Source organism: Vidua chalybeata, chromosome 16 (genome assembly GCF_026979565.1).
Source record: "Vidua chalybeata isolate OUT-0048 chromosome 16, bVidCha1 merged haplotype, whole genome shotgun sequence".
In the NCBI taxonomy this organism is placed as follows: Eukaryota; Metazoa; Chordata; class Aves; order Passeriformes; family Viduidae; genus Vidua; species Vidua chalybeata.
In genome coordinates, this window is record NC_071545.1 from 186,224 (window position 1) to 206,598 (window position 20,375).

At 45.3% G+C, this 20,375-nt stretch overlaps 1 protein-coding gene across 30 annotated transcripts in view; it reads right to left on the reverse strand.

The window, feature by feature from the left end:
• MAPK8IP3 (mitogen-activated protein kinase 8 interacting protein 3) overlaps window positions 1–16,503 on the reverse strand; it is a 73,647-nt gene extending 57,144 nt beyond the window's left edge. For all 30 annotated transcript variants that reach the window (XM_053958091.1, XM_053958092.1, XM_053958089.1 and 27 more), the window contains exon 1: window positions 16,117–16,503. In XM_053958091.1, coding sequence (XP_053814066.1) covers window positions 16,117–16,434 — 318 coding nt within the window. In that variant the 5' untranslated portion in view covers window positions 16,435–16,503. The remainder of the gene's footprint in view (window positions 1–16,116) is intronic.
• Between the last annotated feature and the right edge of the window lie 3,872 nt (window positions 16,504–20,375).

The window sequence follows — 20,375 nt, forward strand, 5'->3', positions numbered from 1 at the left end:
TCTTAAAATAACCCAATCCACTCTTTACAAAGCACTCTGCCACAATCCCAATGCCCAAGCTACTGAGTTTTAACACTGCATTGCTAATTTGTTGACTGTATTCTTCCACTTTAGTGCTGCCAAGAGGCAAGAGAAAAATCTGGTGGTGGTGAAGCATACCAGGTTGAGCCTGCTACTGCAGCTGCCCTTGATTTCAAAGGTTTCTCATTCCCAGGGCCAAGTGCTATCACTGGTTTTCCCTGATGGCTTCACTGCACAGAGCTCAGCTCACACCCTCACCTCAAGAATTCACAGCTTCCAACTCCAGCTTTATGGAGATACAATAAAGACCTTCAGAAAAGAGAAATAAAAAGGACATGAGAATTCCACTGATGGTAAAGAAAAATTACTTTTTTTTTTGGTCTCCCATCATGACAAAGAAGTGGGTGCACTGGAAGCAGAAACAGCCCCCAGCCCCAGAAGCTCTCAAGAGCAAGGCTAACCAAAGCATTATATTTTATTACTTTTTCTCTTTTTTTCCCAGAGTCTCTATGCCTAATTTCAAAGAATAATTTCTGAATATCAACAATTAAACAGTTAATCAGCTCAGTCATCTAAGAGAACTGGAATATGAAACTGATATACAGATAGATATATAGATATAAATGTTACATGGATTTTTTTTCTGCTAGGCTCTATCCCCAGATTTCAAATAGAAGCACTGATCTGTAATAATCCAGGATTATGGCAAACAACAATGGCTCACACACTACTCTTTAGAGGGAAAATAACTAGCAAAAAATCATCCCAAGGCCAAAGAATGACAATTCCTCTGAAGAGCAGTGGTATATTGTGGATTGCTTGGCTTCCTGCTTTCCTGTCTCTTGCAAAGGAGGAAAATTACTAAAAATAGTAACATATTGTCAGAAATGATCACATCACATCAGTGAGAAACCAAACAGAGACAGAGACACACAGAGATGCAGGAATCTCATTATGTGGCCTTAATTTGTGGTGGCTGGCAGTGTGTGTAGTGGGGGCCCAGCAAAGGGAGTGCTGTGGTTCAGTCCAGAGTCGGGGAGCAGGGCTGTGGGTGAAAGCTGTGTTGGGAGAAAACCCCTCACTCAAGGCAGCTGTGGTTTCCTTTTAGCGTGGGAAGCAGGGTGTGGGAGGGTATTCTTCCTCTGACTTCACTCAGGTGAGACCCCACCAGTAGTGCTGCCTCCAGTTCAAGGGTCCACACCACAAGGATGTAGAGCTGCTGGAGTGAGTCTAGAGGAGGCCACAGACATGCTCAGATGGTTTCCCACTGCCAGAGGGCAGGGTTAAATGGGATATTAAGAAGAAATTCTTCCCTGTGAGGAGGGTGGGGAGGCCCTGGCACAGGTTGCCCAGAGAAGCTGCGGTTGACCCATCCCTGGAAGTGTCCAAGGCCAGGATGGGTGGGACTCAAAGCAACCTGGGACAGCAGAACGTGTCCCTGCACTTGGCAGGGAGTAGGACAAGATGCACTTTAAGGTCTCTTCCAATCCAAACCATTCTGTGATTCTATGTTCAGTTTTTTTATCCCTATAGGCATTTATTTAGCAAAGATGAAGTAGAAGATTAAGAAATTGAGTTGTCTACTTTACACCAACATTACCTTCACTTTATTGCATGAAAACATTCCCAGAAGAAAGGCAGTACACACATATTTAGTGTTTCTCTTGGGAAAACAAAGAGTTTAAAAATATTTAAAGCAGCTCTCCCTTGCTGGTCTCAAGAGCTGAAATGGACCCTCAGAAAACAGAAAAATTGTCATTAGTCGTCCCCCCTGTGATAAAAACATACCTGCATCTCCATCATGCTGTACCTAACATGAATTTTAGAAACATTTTGGCTCCTTGAGAGCAGTGTCATTTACAGGTAAAAAAGAGGTCCCTGCATTTCACCTGATTATCTTGCTCCTCAGTGTCTCGACGTGACAGACCCATTGGTCTGGGGGTGCTCCAAGCAATGCCAACCTTTCTCCTGGAAAGCATTTGCCTTCAGCAGACCCTGTTCCAAGTGATCGCAGTCATGGTACCTGTAGAGTGAACACCTGATGCCAATGCCATGAGCAAACACACCATTGGTAAACAGACTGTATTTTCTCCATCTCCGAAGGATCTCAGTTACAGCAAACAGAAGACACCTTCTCCACTGTAAGTGTTACAGGACACAGCCCAAAAGGCCAAACTCTCACCCTCTCACACTGCACTGACAGAGAGGCCACAAGCTGAACAGAGCTGCAGTCCCGGCATGAAGAACCAACAATTTAAATCTGCAACTAGAGAACACTTGTTAAAACTCACAACTGATTGACCAACTCAAATTTCATATTTGTTCAAAATCTTACCCTGTACTTGTCACAAAACTCAGAAAATTCCAGCTGTGTTCTCTGATGTCACTTGCTCTGCTCTGTGTGTTCTCCAGCAGAGAACACTGTTCTGTCCCCTGTACTGCTTACTGTGTTTTCCTCATTTTAAGTGTATTTGTGCCATCACAGCTATGGCAAGTGTGAAAACTTTTATGTTTTCATTGCAGAGCTTGGCCTGAATTTCAAACCATATTCCCAATATAGCATACATTACATATCAGCCCTGGGGGAATTTTATATTAGCAGTGCATTATTACAATAACCTTTTTATATTAAGTAATTAAGATGTATATAACCCTGAATCAAATGAAGACACACATACAAGCATTTCATATGGAAAAATAATTACCAGCCTTCCTCAGGTAAGGTCTCTTCCAGCAAATAAATTTGACTGTAAACATGGCCAATTATTAGCAAAATGGACAAAATATCATAAAAGAGAACAGAGTATTATGTCATTTTAACTGTATTTCTAACCTAGTTTTTACAATTTATTAACCCAGAAGGACACACAGTAAGTACATAGCTTCAATAATAGGCTACAGAGCTACAAATATATGTGTAAAGAACATCGAGAATATATGAAAGCAAAAAAGGCAAAAATCAATTTGGCATCAGTGGAAAGATGCTCTGAGCTATGCCCTGTGTTGGAATCTTTGCTATCCTCAAAGACAAATGCACTCCTGAAAGAACATTCCAATCTCCATGGAAGCATAGTGAAATAACATTTCCTTTATATGTGCAGAGCTTGGAGATAAAAGATTTCTGTTCCTGTTGCTAACTTCAAGAAGTCAAAATGACATCTTTTATCTACTAGATATTTAATAACCATAGATGGGACTTTGAGTGTCTTCCATGAAATAAATATCTTTTTTGTTGATGTTTGCAAAGATTACCATCTCCCATATTCCTGCTCTAAGGGACCGGAGCCTTTTTCCAATGGAGAATTACTTTTCCTTTATGATGCTCTCCATGAAGTAGGCCTGGTCTTCCAGCACAGCCAGAAGATACAGAGGGACCCTCCCACATCTTGGACCCTGGCTCCAGGCTCTGCCTCAGACAGTGTTCACCCATCCAGGTGGTCTCATCTCCGGGTGGGACTAATGACAAGGTTAATTGGGACAGAAGATGCAGGAGAAGAAAGGGGTGTACACAGAAGAGATGGGCTTCTGGCAGAGCAGCTGGCCTTGAGAACAGCCTTGACCTTATTTCCACCAAGATGGCCAACAAGAAAGAAGGTATGATTGTGAAGTCCTGAAGATGACACTAGACCAGGAGGTATCACCAGCACTAAAGAGAACCAACTATCAGAGAGAAAAACTGAATTATGCTGGAGACCAGAGCAATGCAGGGCTGAACAGCACTTGAGTGCATGAGAACCACCAGCTGTGCTGTGAGGAGAAGGGTGGAGAGGAAGGAGCTGATGATGGAACCATCAGCTAATTGGCCTCACGGTGACATGCCCTCACAGTGGGCCAGGTGCAACTGCAGCCAAGGGGGGCAGAGAGGAGATGGACATGCTGCCATCTCAGCAACTCCATGTCATATAGGCCACACCAGACTTACTAATGAAGGTGAAAGCCCTCACATAAACCTTATTACTAACACTCTGAAAAAGGCCACGGGACACTCACAGAGAGCATTCATACACTATAAGGCACAGGTACGTTTTCCCTGGAAAATCACATGTTATTCCTTCTGCCTCTCAGAGAGGATCAGCCCAAGCACCAGATATGGCTACACGTCACTCAATTAAAATATGAGGGAATTTATAAAACAAGACTAGGCTGGCCAGGTGACACATGGCACAGGCCTGCAAACCTGCCTTCTTTAACAATGGGACCAGAGTTTGGCTCCAGGACCCTGCAGAGACCAGACAGGACAGGACCAGTTTCCCTTTAAAAAATAAAGAAAGAAGTACTTGATAGAGCAAAATGTCACTAATAGTAAAAGACAATGATAGCACAATAACAAACCAGGAAAACCAGGCCATGAATTAAAACCCAAAAAAGAATTCCACTGCAATTTTGAGGAAGGGAGAAATAGAGACAGGAGTTTTAACCAAGCTTGATATATTAATGAAACTGATTATGTGACTCAAGCTCCTGCAATACTCAGTGACTGGACATGCTGACTCAGGAAGTCCCTTCCAGTGCTGCTGCCATGAGTTTTTAAGGAAGACTGGGTATTTCTGAGAATGTTGGTGGCAAAACAGCTACAGAACTGGGGCAAAAACTACTATGCAGTAAGAAGTCCCTAGGGCTCAAGTCTGAAGTAATTCAACTTAAACTAAGACAGTGTCCAGTGATGTGGCTATACCTAGTACAGCTACACACATTTTTAATGCTAATATCAACTTAATGTGTGTGTATAAACACATAGTTTATACTATTCAGTATTAACAGGCTGAGTGGCTCTCAGACATCCACCACCTTGTAACATGCAAGACCTTCTGCTTCACACACTGCTTCTTCATACAGCGGACTGCTCTGTGAAAGCAGGGCACTTGGACAGAGGCATTCCCAGTAAAATTCCCTGGTATGTACTAGTTTAAGATGAGTTTCCTTATTTCAAGAGCATAGATGTGAATCTTTTTGCTAATCATAGAGCTCATCATACACCAAGTGCAGCAAGCGTAAAGCATTCAACAATCACTGTCCAGACTTTGGCCTGCCTGATTTTAATTTCTTCCAAAATATTTTATATATTTTTTTCCATGTATGACATTGCATTATTGAAGTCACAGCTGCCTCCTGCATAGCTAAGCATATGCCTCCACTCAGGGAGATAAAAGACACTGATGCACTGGTTTTAAATGCTGAGCAGAGAGGGAGCATGGATAACAATAGACAACGAAACAAATATTAATGGAATTAACAATATAGAAAGGAAAAAAATTAAAATTACACAAGCTGGTAGTGTTAACTTATCTTCCTTTGTGAGGGCAAAAATATATTTGTAGGTATTTTTGTTATCTGGAATTATGGTGCAAATTATGTGGTGATTTTTATTAACTCAAGACCACCACAAAAACCACTCAGCTGAAGGGATGGCAAGGCACACAACCAGCAAGGCAAAGGTGGGGCTACTGAAGTGTGGGCAGTGGTTCAAATAAGTGGAACTTACAAAGATGCTGCAGTTGCATTTAGCACTGATACAAAAGGGGCTGTGATGAAAACCTGTGTTAAACCATAAAACTATCCCCAGACATGTTACATCCTTAGTTTACAAGTTTAAAAGTTTGTAACAAAGGACAGAAGATGAAAGACCATGTGCAAGTGAGAAGCAGAGCAGCCATGGGCACTTCAACTCAAGGGAAGCAGGCTGGTGGGAGGGCAGGACCCCAGAATGGGGGAATGACCTACCACTGCAGCCACAAGCACCTAGGAAGGAAGGAAGGAAGCTGACAGACATCACCTGACACATAACCCCAACTCCATTCCAGGAGCAGCGGGGCAGCCCTTGGAGATGGTGGAGTCACTGCTCCTGGAGGTGTTCAAGAAATGACTGGACATGGCATTCAGTGCTCTCGTTTGGTTGACAATGTGGCAATAGGTCAAAGCTTAGACGTGATGATCTTGAATGGTTTTGTGATGTCCTTGCCGAGACACTGATCTCCCCTCCAAAATAGAATTCTCCAGTTTTGCTAATAAATAGAGATTACTGATTTAGCTCAACCAAAACATGTATTTGGGCTCTCTTCCAAAGCTACCATTGACCGGTGAAAGAAAATGGTAAAATACACTGAAATGACACCTCTCTTCATTGTGGGAAAGGGAAGGTACTTCTCCATACTCAAGTTCTTCAAAATGTATGGTACGACACACTTCTCCCATATATGCTGTTTGTAAATGTATTGCCAGTGAGGTCTTTCAGTCCTTTTACAAGCACAGAATCCCAAACCCAAAGAGGGCAAAAAGCTAATGTGCTTTTGGGCCATATGCCTTGAAAATACCCAATCATTAACAGATCAGTAAATTTTCCTGTTTTCAATTAATATTTACAATTATTATGTACAATTATGTTTTGGCACATAGTTTCAATGGGAATACCTTTCCACAAAACCTTGCAGGTGAATGGGCAGGCAACCCACTGTTGATGCTTCCTGTCTTGAGGGGGACAAGCAGGTCTGCTCTGGAACTGAGTAGCAACTCGCATTCATACCACCAAGTGGGATGGCCAAGACCCAGGCAGAACAGGAAAGATAAATAAGAGCCTGAAACTGTTTTTATCAGACTCAGTTGAGCATCATGTCCTGCTTTGAGCAAGTCCCTTTCAAGCAGGCAACTGGGACAGAAGACAGACACCAGCAGGTGTTCATGAACAGAGGAGGCCATGTCACAATCCAACTCAGGAGCAACAGGTTTGGTGCTTCCCACTGAATTCCTGAAGTAAAACCACCTGTCCTGCCAGGCAAGATACAGCTTCTCTCACCTGGGACACCTCTTGCTTTCTCCTCAATGGCATGAAAGGATCCAGCCTGCTACAGCTTGTCAAAGGCACCAAGACAACCAATGATGATGGGGATGTGGACCATCTGCATCCTCCCCAGGGGACAAGAAAAAGAATGAAGGTGGCCAAGGTGCCTTTGCTAGATGGAAGATTGTATCATCTTCAGATAAATGAAGACTGACTGGGGATTTTTCTTGAAACTTCAGTTATTTCAATCCTCCAGTCTTGATGGGATAAGGGGGGGATGGCTTTAAACTGAAGGAGGTTAGATATTACAAAGAAATTATTCCCTGTGAGGGGGAGGAGGCCCTGGCACAGGTTGTCCAGAGAAGCTGTGGCTGCCCCATCCCTGGAAGTGTCCAAGGCCTGGGTTTGGATGGGGCTTGGATCAACCTGGTCTAGTGGGAGGTGTCCCTGCCCATAGCAGGGGCTGGAACAAGATGAGCTTGAAGGTCCGTTCCAACACAAACCCATCTGTGATTCCATGATTTAAATCCGTCTGCAATGGTAGTAAAGTCAAATCCTCCCAGTCTTCCTGGCTTTTCTCTTACAACTGCTTCCTGAAACTCCAGTAGTAACTTTTGCCTACATATACCTGGGGAAATCTCAAAATTATCAGTGATAAATCAACCTGCAGAGCCTTGAACAGAAAGGGACCAGGCAGTAGCTGCTCCATTGCACCAGAGGAAAAGCAGCTTCTCATCAAAGCTCACTCGTGGATCACAATTTGACTTATGCAGTTAACCCTGTTGAGGAGAAACCTGGCCATCGCCTCTAATCATCATTATCAACTGATATTGGACTTCTTTTTAAATAAATTGCAACTCACAGTGCTTGCTCACTGCTTTACTTTCAAGGCAATTTTTAATAACATGCTGATATTTATGAATATTAATAATTGCCATGAGCATGAGTGAGGATTTGTATGAAGGATCTGTGTTTGGATAACCTTTATTCTTACCAAATGGCAAGGACTGATTGGCATTATATGTGGAAAGCCTGATTCCTCATAGAGAAGTGATTTAGAAATATGCATCATATGGCCAGTCTCTACTGCAAAACAGAATCACCAACTAACTGTTACATTCTTTTAAATTAACAGAACTCATAAACAGAAGAGTCTCTAAATGCATTTCATCCCATCAGTGTAGAATTCATACAATTTGTTAGAAAAAATTGTAATAACTAATCATGTGTTTATAGCAAGTGGCTTTCCAACAGCCAACGTCCTGTAACATCACCTCTAACAAGCTAGAAACATGTATAGTTTTCACCAAAAAAAATTATTCTGTGCACAAACTTTTGATGGGGAGAAGATCAAAAAAGGCAAGGGAAGGACAAGCTGCTTCTGCATCTCTCGGAGTATAACCCTAAAGCATTTGTAATTCAGCTCTCAGTGAGCATTGGGTAACTTTCATCAGACCAGCTGGGGAGAAACCAGCAGCGGGACACACCTCCACAGCTCAAAGTCAGCACTGGCTGATAAGCCAAGGTCCCCAGAACAGCCAAGCACATTCTACATCCTTCAGGATGCCTCCCTGCTGCCAGCCCAAGTTTCACCCGTGCTGTCACCCCACTCCACAGCCAACCAAGCCTGCATTGCCCTTCTCCTGTAGAGCCATGCACAAAGGATGAGACAAAGAGAAAAGGGCAGACTGCCGCAACACTGCCATGATACTAGGAAAGGGAAGAGAGTGGTCCCTGCCCTGGCGTCCTTTGGGCCGGCGTGAGGGAGGCAGCACCTGATCCAGGATGGCAGGCAACATTCCTGCTGCCGTCAGAAGCAGCCCTCCACCTCATTCTGAGCAGAGAAAAGGCATCACTGAGTTATCCCCCAACAAATGGCTCCCAGTCCACCTTCAGGGGAAGGAAGGAATTATCTCCTTACAGTTATTTGTATTAACATAAATCCTAGTCCTGCATTAGAAGATACATGATGGGATGGTAAATTTTTAGCTTACAATCCCATTCAGTCTTATTGCCACAGGTTTTGTAAGGCAAGGAATGCTCAGCATCCCAACATTGCCAACCTTTCACATGGGGCACATGCTGATGGTAGGCCAATGCAGTGAGCCATTGTCAATTTTAGGAGCTCTCTAAACAAAGACACAGAGTCTAAGTTAGAAATGAGACGTTTATTCTGTGCAAGTTGCAAGGTGTAGGTTTCTACAAATCAAGCACACTCTGGGGTAAAAAGTTACATCTTTTATACAATAAAATTTACATAATAAGCCTCTCTAATACACATCCATGCCTACCTAATGCATCTTTATTTGTATGACAATCCTAAATAATACTTGAAACACAAAGTTATTTTTCTTTATTAAGCAACTTCTATTGCAGAAGTTGTCAGACAACATGTTTACAAAAGGTGAGAAAATATTGGGAGAGGTAATTCAGCATGAAGACATCATGAGGAGGCTGTAAGGATGGCCAGTGAGTTTCTTTTACCAGTTCAGAGAGAACATTTGAATCTCCATCTAAAATAACTAACCTATTTAGATATAAATTTCAAACTCAGATAGCTCCAGAAACATTTTTTTATTGTTGGTTATTTTAATTTTACTATCTTCAGTTGCTGAGTTTTAATCATAATCTACAATATTGTGTAATTGGACTGTCAATTGATCATTTGACCATGATCAATTCTGAATCATGGTCAAATGAAATCACTGAAAAAAAGGCACAAGAGAAAATTGAGACACAATGATTAACATCCCCAAAACGTGAGCTTTGCCTCATCCAGAAGACACAATGGGATCACCACAAATGCCCTCACTTGTGTTGTTTTCTATTTCTGAACAACGAAATGGATGTATTTCAGAAAAAGTATCATAAATACATAAGCAAACATCTGTCTGCTTAGCAGAAAATTACTGTTACAAGTATCACAGTAGTTTTGATGAAAATAAAGAATCTGGTTTCTCCAGGACCAACAGCTTTTGTAAATCAAGACAATTTCAGAAGAGAAATCAAGGTAAATTGGAATAACCCTCTAATAAATACAGACCCTCATACTTTTTCTGTGGGTAAAATTTGACAGTACCTGCAGGCTCCAGGAACAGACCAAGGGAGCCTAAAGGATACGGAGACATATCTGGTACCAAGTGAACTTCCATTTCATGCTTGTCAGAGCCTATAGTACAAAGGATCCAGGTAAAAGTATCTGGTCTCCCATATTCCACAAAGCTTTCTTCCTTGGATGGTATGAGGTCACCGTCAGGCTGCAGAAATTCCCATTAATCAGCTATTTGTAAGATCTGTTTACAGAGTGGAGAAACAAAACACCTTCCCAGGCTGCAAGTCATTCCACAGAGAAAGCAGATACAAGAGAAAGGACTTACAGTGAACACCAGGGGCTGGAGGCCACAACTATCACTTTTGTCATCCTTCCTCCCCATCTCATTAAAGAGAAGGAGGGTATGAGGTGGGACAATATTTAAGGCATACCTTAACAAAGTGGGGAATTTTTACAAGCTCTTGTGCTGTTTGAGATGCAGACAGAAGCCAGGAAGCTCGCCGTATTGCCACCCCATTGGAAAGCTCTTGGGTACATGTGGCAGCCACAGCACCCCTCACAAAGGACCAGCTCTTCCAAAATACTGCCACTGATCTTCAAACAAGACATCAGAGCCTTCTTATTACATAAAAATTACTTACTGGTAATTGAATGTGCTTATAAGGTAGAAAACAATGCAAACAGCAAGCTATAATGAGGAGTGATGGCCACAGAGACATGACAGCAGGAGACAGGAACACTGCTTCTTGTGGGAAATTATGACAACACCCAGGTGTCTGTCAAGTAAAAGTCCTACACTTGGCAATGCCAGCAAAGGGCTTTCACAGTTCACATCCTGCCCCTGGGGAACACAGACACATGCTGGGGCCACCCAGCTTGGCAGAAAACTGGGGTTGCTGGCGGACACCAGGTTAAACATGAGCCAGTAGTGTGACCTTGAGGCAAATAGTGTCCTGGGCTATGGCCAGCAGGTTGAGAGTGCTGTGCCCAGGGATGGACTCTCCAGCATAAGGGAGACAAGAACAGACTGAAGAGAGCCCTGTGAAGGGCCCCAAGGATAAAAGGATTGGAGTACCTGGAAAGAGCAGGCTCACGGGGGTCTCATCAATGTATATAAATACCTGAAGGGGAAGTGCAGAGATGAAGGAGCCAGTCTCTCTCCAGTGGTGCCCAGTGACAGAACAAGAAGAAATGGGCACAAACTGGAACACAGGAGGTTCCCTTTAAACATCAGAAAAGCATTTTTCCCTACGAGCACTGGCACAGGTTGTCCAAGGAGGTCTTGTATCTTGTAGTCTCCCACCATCTTGGAGATACTCAAACATTGCTTGGACACACTCATCGGCAGCCTGCTCTGGATGACCCTGCTTGAGCAACAGGTTAGAGCAAATGAGCTCCAAAGGCTCCTTCCAACCTCAGCCAGTCTGTGATTCTGTCAAAAGACCCATGGAGAAGCCCACAAGACAACAATGCCAAAGACGGCCCATTGGGATTGTCACAGGAGGCAGGACACACTGCTTCAAGGACTTATTGTGCTGCTGAACCCCATACTGCACCCCGGGCAGCTCAAGGCAGCACTGCCCATCTCCTGGCCAAGTCAACATCAACACAAGTCCATGAGAACTGCAGCCCAGCAGGCTCTGCCACACATTTACATGCTGACTCTTTCTCCAAGAGCCCAGCAGAGGCCCATGACACTGACATGGCAGCAGCACCTGCCCTCCAACACCTGCAGTCTGGAAACACACCGACCACCCCAGCAGTCAGTGTATGGGAACAGCCACTGGTACTGAGACAGAGGTTTTCCCAGACACATTCCAATGGAAGTTGCTCCTAGGTGCTGGGCTGCCACAGCACAGAACACACGCTACGAAAAGCCTCCAGGAGGGGTCAGACCTCCTGATCAGCACCAAGTCCTTACCTCTATACCATACCTACAGGCATCTTCAATGATCACCATTTAAAAAATTCTAATGAGCATGAACTTATGTTGCAAATCAAATAACACACTTACTTTGCTACTAAGGCACTTTGTGTTCTGTGGAGAGCCACCACCATTCTCTCAGGATGTAAATTTCCCTAGAAGCAGTTTTCATGCAACAAAAGGTCTGAAGGCACCTCCCACATGGCAGAGGCCCATCTGGCTTTCCTAACTCCAAGAAGCCATGCTAACATACCCCAAACATCCCTGTAAAGCTTTTATGTGCATTCACACATGCACATTCATCTTGGCATCAGTGCCCAGTGTGATGAACAATCACTGCAGAAATCAGCATTTAGGGCACACAGCAATCCTTGTATTCAAGAGAGGAAGAACACAGAACATTAGGAAAGCAGCTTGCATAAATCAAAATGTCTCATTAAGGGTGGACCCAAATAAGGCCTATTTTCCCTGGGGATTTCTGCAGGTGTCCCTAGACCTTTCCTCATCCCAGCTCTACACCTACATGCTCCCTGAGCAGACCCCAGAAAGGAACAGTGTGTGCATGTTGGACCCACCTGCCCCAGACCCATGTGTCAACTGTCCTGCTGCCACCAATCACTTGAACGCTGCCAACTCTGTCTATCCCTTCAACATGCAGGACCTTCACTTGACCTTTCTCTTTCACTATTCACCAAAAAGACACCCCAAAAAATTTAAGTAACCCTTTTATTTAACAAATACGTCTAAAAGCAGCCACTAGTTTCCTAAGTTATTTGGGGCAGCTCCTAAGAGAACAATCAAACAGCTTCATTTCCTCAAGCTAAACCAAATACTCAGCCAGTAAAAATAAGTAATGTCCTATGCACCAGTGCAAACACCAAGGCCACAAAGGTGGTAAAGGAACTGGAGCATCTTGCACAGGAGGAGGAGCAGAAAGGGCTGGGGCTGCTCAGGAAGGCCCTGGAAGATCTGACCAGTGTGCTTAAGTACCTGCTGGGAGGAAGCAAGGATGAGGGGGGCAGACTTTGCTCTGGACAGGAGGCAATGGGCACAAGGGAAATCACACAGAATTCCATCTGAACACAAGGACATACATTTTTCCTTCTAGGGGTCAGACACTGGGACAGGTGGCCCAGAGAGGCTGCACAGTCTTCATCCATGGAGATGTTTAAACTCTAAGCAGGTCCTGGACAACCTGCTCCAGCTGCCCCTCACTGAGCAAGGGTGTGGGACTCAGTCTCAGGAGATCAAAGACACACTAGAGGAGTCTGTGATTCCACAGAACACCACACCGCACAAGCAATAATGAGCCTACATTCACACATATGTATTCTAAGTTCGTATGAAACAGATGAAAGAAAACAAAATCACCAAAAATCTGGTGCAATCCCATATCTTCAGCTGGGAGGTCATGTAAAATTGCAATATTCTGTACTAAGCTCCGTAATGACAGCAACTGACAGCACTACCTCATGCCAAGGAACTTCTACTCTAAATCCACTTGCCCAGATGTTTCTGCTGCCCTATTTTAGGACAAGTGAAAAACATGGAATCTCTACAACTTAAGCATTTAGAAAGTAAAGCATTAATTTGCTTTTGGCAAAGATTGATTTAAAAGACAATATACAGAATTGTCTTTAAGACAGTAATTTTGAAAATTAAACATTCCTTTATGGCCTTAATGAAAAGGAGGTTGTTTCTCTGCCTGTGGCAGGGGTGTGGGAACTAGATGATCTTTAGGATCCCTTTCAACTCAAACTATTCCATGTTTCTATGATTCTACGATTAACCCTAATTTAACAAACCATACCTGTACGGTCAGTTTGTGTACAACTGCTGCATAAAGATGAACAGCAAGGTGCGATGGCTCTGCACAGTGGTAATCAGCCAATACAATGCACATTTTAATGCCACAACAATGGCCACCTGCGGTTCCAGTTACTTTGAATTTAATAAATTAAGTAACTATAACTCAGGGTCCTTTGACAGGATACTGCAAGAGAACAGATCCATTTATCATCTCCAGCCTCTCAGTGTCAATTCAATTGTAGTAATTGGCACTCACACACAGAGAGGAATCAAGACTGAGGTCAAATCCTGTTTCCAGGGGAGGATCTTTCCAGTTAGAAGCGAAGATCCCACCCAAGACCTGAGGCACAGCCCAGGAAACTGATGCTGCTGGAGAGGTGGGATGGACAGTCCCTGGTCACTATGGCACTGTTTCAGGGCAGCAATGCACATTCTGGGAAGAAAACAGTTTTCTGGGTTTTGATTGTGTACAATTACCTGGTAGCCAGCAGAATTCCTTAGACTTTCACCCCCATAACATGCAACTTACTGCAGAGTAAGCAGTGGGAAACAGATGCAGATAAATAATGTACTTTGTTATACACTGAGGGAAACAGCAGCTGTGTATTCCATGTAAGACCTTGTAATAAGGAGCTTGTAGAGGCAGAATTCTCATTTATTGTCATAAAACACATTATCTATTCCTTTTTGATACCAGGTCTCCTTGCAGACGCTTCTCCCACTTACACTGAGATGTGTGTAACGATGACAGAGTACCTTCTTCATCCTCATCATCACTGGCACTTTTTAAATCTCACTTTCTAAAAATACCATTGGCAAATGGTATTCTGCCATGGTTCTGAAGTTTCCTTGCAGGGAATGTAATTGCCATCAGTACATTTGCTTCCAGAAAACACACCCTGGATCTAATAAGCCCAGAACAGAAATCCACCCCAGTCGAAAGATGAAAGATGATTCCAACTGGACTGTTCCACCCCCCATTGTCAGTCCCATTTTTTTCCCATAAATGGTGCACTTTAAAAATTATTTCTCAGAAGCAGCAAAATGCTGTCTCTACACACCATAAATAAGCATCATGTACTCAGAATAATTTTTCGACCCCTACAAGCATTCAAAAGAATTTTAGGATCATTTACTAATCTATTAATACATAATTAAAACTTGGGACTGAAACTTTTAACTGACTGGCTCTTGCTTTCAGTATTAGTAATGGGCCACAAGTGTCCTCTCCACTGAGTTACCAAGCTTCTTGCCTATGATTATTAAGCAACACGAACATGTCTATGAAAATCTCGCATCTGCTTTACACCATTCTCCAGTTCAACAACTATTTCATTATTACCACTTCTTTTATTTTATTAATTACCCCATATCAAATCAGAACTTGACTCCTAGGAAAGCAACTGGATCTTATATCTTCTGCTCTTCCTCAGTCTTAAAGACAGAAAAACCCCACTTTTGAAGAAGTTTAAAGGAGATGATGTGGTGGGGATGATGTGGTGAGGATGGACTGTTTTCAGCAAAAAAGCTCTATCCCAGCTCACAGACTGTCACTCCAAGAGGCTGAACAGCAATCCCTATGGCTCCCAGCCTTCAAGGCTGAAAGGATGCTCTATTTCAGCTGGGACAGGCGCAGATGCAGCAAGATGACAGAGTGCAGATCACCTCCTCTCTGTATTGTCTACATCCGAGTCCCTGTAACCGGAGGATTCTTCTTCCTCTCCATCAGAGGGATTGGATTTCTCATGAGCCACTTCCAAACAACCCCACCAGCTGAGCAACCCTGCCCCCGCTCTCCCGAGAGCGCATCCACGCTCCAGGAAACGGCAGGTACTGACTTGGGAACGATTTTATTAAAACTTAAGGCATAGTTTTGACACAAATAAGTTTCAAAAATAAGATGCTATACTCTAAAGGTAATTCCTTGCTCCAACGAAACAGCTTACTGCTGGCATTGAGAATGCTGGATGACTGCACAAATTACCCATTTTAAAAACTATATTTTACACCACAAATTATGCTGACCCCTCCGGATGCTGTTGGCATTGCAAACTGAATTCCTAATTCCTCAGGAATTCCACAGGATTGCAGCTATTGTGGTTCGGGTTTTTTCCCTCCCGCTATCACGGGGCAGCTCAGCCGCAGTGGCCCCGGCCCCGCGGTGCGTCGCAGGAGCCGAGCCGGGCCGAGCCGGGCCGGGCCGGGCCGGGCCGGACCGGACCGGGCCTACCGTGGCCGGAGGAGTCCCGGGGGCAGGAGTACCGCGCCCCCGCGGAAGGGGATGCGCCTCGCCTCGCCCGGGCCCGCCCCCGTACTCCGCTTCTAGGAGGTACCGGCGGTCGCTGCCCACCGCCCCCCCGCCTCCCTTCGAACCAGGCCCACGGCAGGGGCGCGGGCACCAGGTCGAAGGTCTGTGAGAGGCGGCCGAGGCCACAGCCCTGAGCCGCCCCTGCCACCCCCTCGGCCCTCCCACTCCCCTGCATTGGGGCCCCCGCCCGGCCGTGGCCAAAATAGTCGCGGGGCGGCGGCACTCACCTCCTCGGCCTGCTTGCGCAGCGCCTTCTCCCGCTCGTACTGCGTGAGCAGCTGCTCGTTGTCCTCCCGCAGCAGCTCCAGCTCCACCTCGTGCTCCTGGTTGTCGGTGAGCACCGAGTCCAGGTTCTCCAGCACCGTCACCACCAGCGGCATCAGCTCCTTCACCACCTCCTCGTCGTAGCAGTGGATCAGTCGCTCGAACTCGCGGTAGATGCTGTTGGCGAGGCCCGAGACCCGCTCCGACATCACCGATCCCGAGCAGTAATCATCGCCCGGGTACCCCCCCACGCCGCCATCGTCTAGCTGGATCTCCAGCATCCTGCCGGCCGACAACCCTCGGCCCCGCTCCGCTCGCCTCCGCTTCGGGCCCCGCTGACGCCGCCGCCGCCGCCACCGGGCGCTGCCCCGCCCCGCCACGCACGCCGCGTCAGGGTCCGCGGGCACCGGTCGGGGCGGAGCGCGGCGGCACCGCCCAGAGCTGCTAGATCGGGGGGCTGCCCGTGCCGAGAGCAGGCCCGGCGCCACAGTGCTTCTTGCACTGGAGACACGAGCGGCAGCGGTGACGGCGAGCCGTCCGGGTAGCTCCCCGCGCCGGGAGAGAGCCCTCCCGCGGCTGGTCCCGAGCCCCGCGGCAGACAAAGCGCTGCGCACCGGAGCTCCACGCAAGGCCCCTCGCTGCGGCGTCACGCGCAGGGACACCGAGCAGGAGCCAGCGCATGCCCGGGTCGCGCCGCATCTCGGACGCGCTGGCTCTGGGAGGCGCGTTAGAGACCCGTCACAACCGCGGCAGTTGTATTTCCAAGATCAGGCAGCCGTAGTTACTACAGAGAAAGCAGACAGGGACCTGTTCAGTCAGGGATGAAGAGAAAGCCAGAGGGCCAAATATGGCCATCTCAAGTCTTCAAAGAAAATTCAGCATAACCACCGAATTTAATCAGTAGATTTCCCAAATCAACAGCAGCACACACCAAATTACGGGCAGCAGCTCCAGCAAATTATGGGCAGTAGCCTCCAGCACCCTTAGCAGGTGTCACAGAACTCAAGAGTCTGCCACATCCTGGGCTCAGCTGGGCTGTAGAGTTGGAAGAAGGCAGCAGGAATCATTCTTCTCTGTACTGAGAACAGCCTGGCAGGAGAGAGAAATAAGGGGTTGATTTGGGAAAAGGCTCCCCACACTTTCATTTGGCTTAGAGCTCTGAAGAAGAGTGTAATTCCAAGGTCGTGACTAGCAATGACACTAAAAGCTTCATATTGCACAAAGGGAAAGAACTTTAAACCTACCCAGAAAGCCTAATTGCAATGGGAATATCACATCTCACTGGTAATTAAGAATTTTAAGTTTTATTACTGTTTTGTTCTATGTTACATCATTATGGTTGACTACATACTGATAGAATCAGAGCATAGCAGCTGTTAGCTGCTTTTATAGCAAAAACCTATTTGTCTCTAAAAAAAAAGGACAATTGAAGGGGAAGGAATGGAATGGAACAGAATGGAAGGGAATAGAATGATATTAAATTAAATAGGTGTAGCTCACTTGGAAGGGTCTTACAACAATTGAGGCTGAGGTGTAATTAGTTATGGGATGGATCACCAGTAGATTATGAGGCAGCTGAATGTAACAACCAGATTTTCAAATGTTTCCACACAGAGCAGACCCAGCCAAGCACATCAAAGGCACTGTGAGCATAGATACAAGAAACAAATGTGAAACAAATGTGAAGAAACTCCTGCTCAAAAATTTAAAACCCAGTAAGTCGCCCATGTTGGGCCTTGATTCACTCTGTCTTGTATGGGAAACATTATAGACCAAGAGTTGTTTATAGTTGTGTCATTCACAACAAACACGGAGTGTGCTTTATTAAATGCAAGATTGCATTAAAATATTATTAATAAAAATGTACAGGTGAACAGAGAGAGAAGCATGGCAGGCAAAGCGAGAGGTAAGACTTATTCACTAATTCCATATTACACTGAATTTCTAATCTTCTGTAATCTAGAGAGCATGTAAAAACATTTATAAAGTTTTCTTGCATTTTTCCCACATACATAAGAAACTGAAACAATGGACATGACACAAACTAAAGACTGTTGAACCACAGAGACAGATGAGCTCATGGCATTGCTCACTCTTCTGACTGTAATCCCAACAGGTCTAGCAGGCATCCCTGAGGGGAGGGGATATCAGCTGAAGTGCATCCTCCTTTCTACAACAGAATCCTGGTTCAGGTCCAGTGACATTGTTAAAGCTCCTGCTGAAAGACAGTGATTGCCTTAACTTAAATTGTACGTTAAAATACACATTCCTATATTTATAAATTCATAAATAACTTCAAGTCTAGAGATCAGTCAAGAAATGTCAGGAATGCTAGGTGCTGCCATGCATGAGAAAGAATTAAAATACCACTTCCAGATTAAAGTTGGCAAGCAAAATATTTGCTTATTCTACCCTTTTGGGGTTTTATTGCATCTAGCATAAGAGTTTATCTAGGATTCAAGTTGTTATTTGCTTAGCACTAAAAGCAAACTAAAAACTGTGCTATACATATGCAATTGTGTTATGGCTGCAAGGGTGCTTTGCTGAAGAGCTTATCTTTCCAAGTAGGCAAAGTAAAGGCACAAGGGGTGAGAAATGGATAGAAACACTGAGACTATGAAAGGAAAATCAGGATTCTTTTGCAATAACCATATGATCTCCAATTAACTATTGGGGTTTTTTCCCTTAGACAGGTGGAACTTTGCTTTGTGAAAGAATAAGTATTTTTAGGTGTCTTGGTTTGAAAGAAATGGTGTCTGCCAAAGAAGGTGGGAACCTCCCTTGGAATAGAAAATATGACTCCCTTCCCTCCAAATTATTATAACTCTGAAATTATGGGGCTTTTGGGAAAAGATATGATAAAAGGAATAACGGTTCTTTACTAGTAGATGTATAGATATAGATATATAGATATAGATATAGATGTATAACAAAGCAAACAAACCAACAATGGCAGCAACAACAAACAAAAAGCCAGAAACACAACCGCAGCTGCAGGCACCTTGCCCTTTGGTGCAGTTCTGGTCACAGCCAGCAGGGATGCCGGTGGCTCCTGGCCTGGCAGGGCGGGTGCAATGATTCCCCCGCGGCTGCAGGGAGCACTGTGGCACGAGGTCAGACGCTTCTCCACACGGTGATGGCAGCTCAGCTGGCGGGCCAGAGAGAAAAGGGGCTTTGTTTACAAACACAGGGGCAGTCAGTCCTGGTGCCCCTCCAGATGGAGAAATGGGCTGTAGCAGGAATCTCGGAGCACTGGCTGGAACAGCAGAGGTTTGTCACAAGAAAGCAAGAAAGCCCAAGGCAGCGGCAGAAAGCATTGGGCTGGGCAGCAGCAGCTGGGCTTCTCCGTAGCAGCTGCCGCACATACCCAGGAGACACACCCTCGGGGAAGAGTGAAGGGTTCGGGGTCCTGGGTTTTCTCTGGCGGCACCCTAGTAGATGGGGATGGTCCTTTCCAGTCAGATCAGGCATTACTAGGGTCCCAGTTCAATGGCTGCTCTTAGGAACAGAGGTTCACCCACAGTAAGGAAGCAGTAACAGACTGAACTCCACAGTGGCAGCAAATTCCCCCGCGGTAGCAGCAGCTTGACTGTTCCCTTCTGATCCCAAGAGCGAGAAGAGCCAAGTCCAGCCCCGTGACCCCCCAGCCAAAAGTCTCCAGCTATCTTTGCACTTCCCAAGAGAAAAGCCCGTGGCTAAGTCTGCAGGCAGCTGCACTCCTTTCCCCCCTCTTTGGGTACTTCTTTTGTCTCAAGAAAGTGCTGGTCGTTATTATCTCTTAGGCAACAGACGGGGAGAAAATTCCCTTGGGGGGGGGGGGGGGAATACTGACATTGGGCTTCTACTTTGATGGCACATAACTAAAGAAAATATGATATTGCTTTTAGTACTAGAATTCACCTTCAATTAGTATTGAGCTGAAATTCAAGGTGTCGTTTCTATAGCAAAAGATGGACCACGGTACCATAGGACAGTTGTGGTAGAGTGCTGTCGTGTCCACATGAAGCCCCCTGCCTTCACCTGCCCATCTGTGACACAGACAGCTGCAGGGGACACTCCCCTGTATCTCCGGGAGAGTCGAGGAGCAGCTTGGACTGAGCACTTCGCTGTCAGTACAGTATGGAGGAGACACAGCGTCTGTGATAAGTTAGAAAAGACTCTTTGTTCATCAAGACAAAAAGGGGAAGCCTTGTGTAGATAACAGAAAACCAAAGGGGAAGCC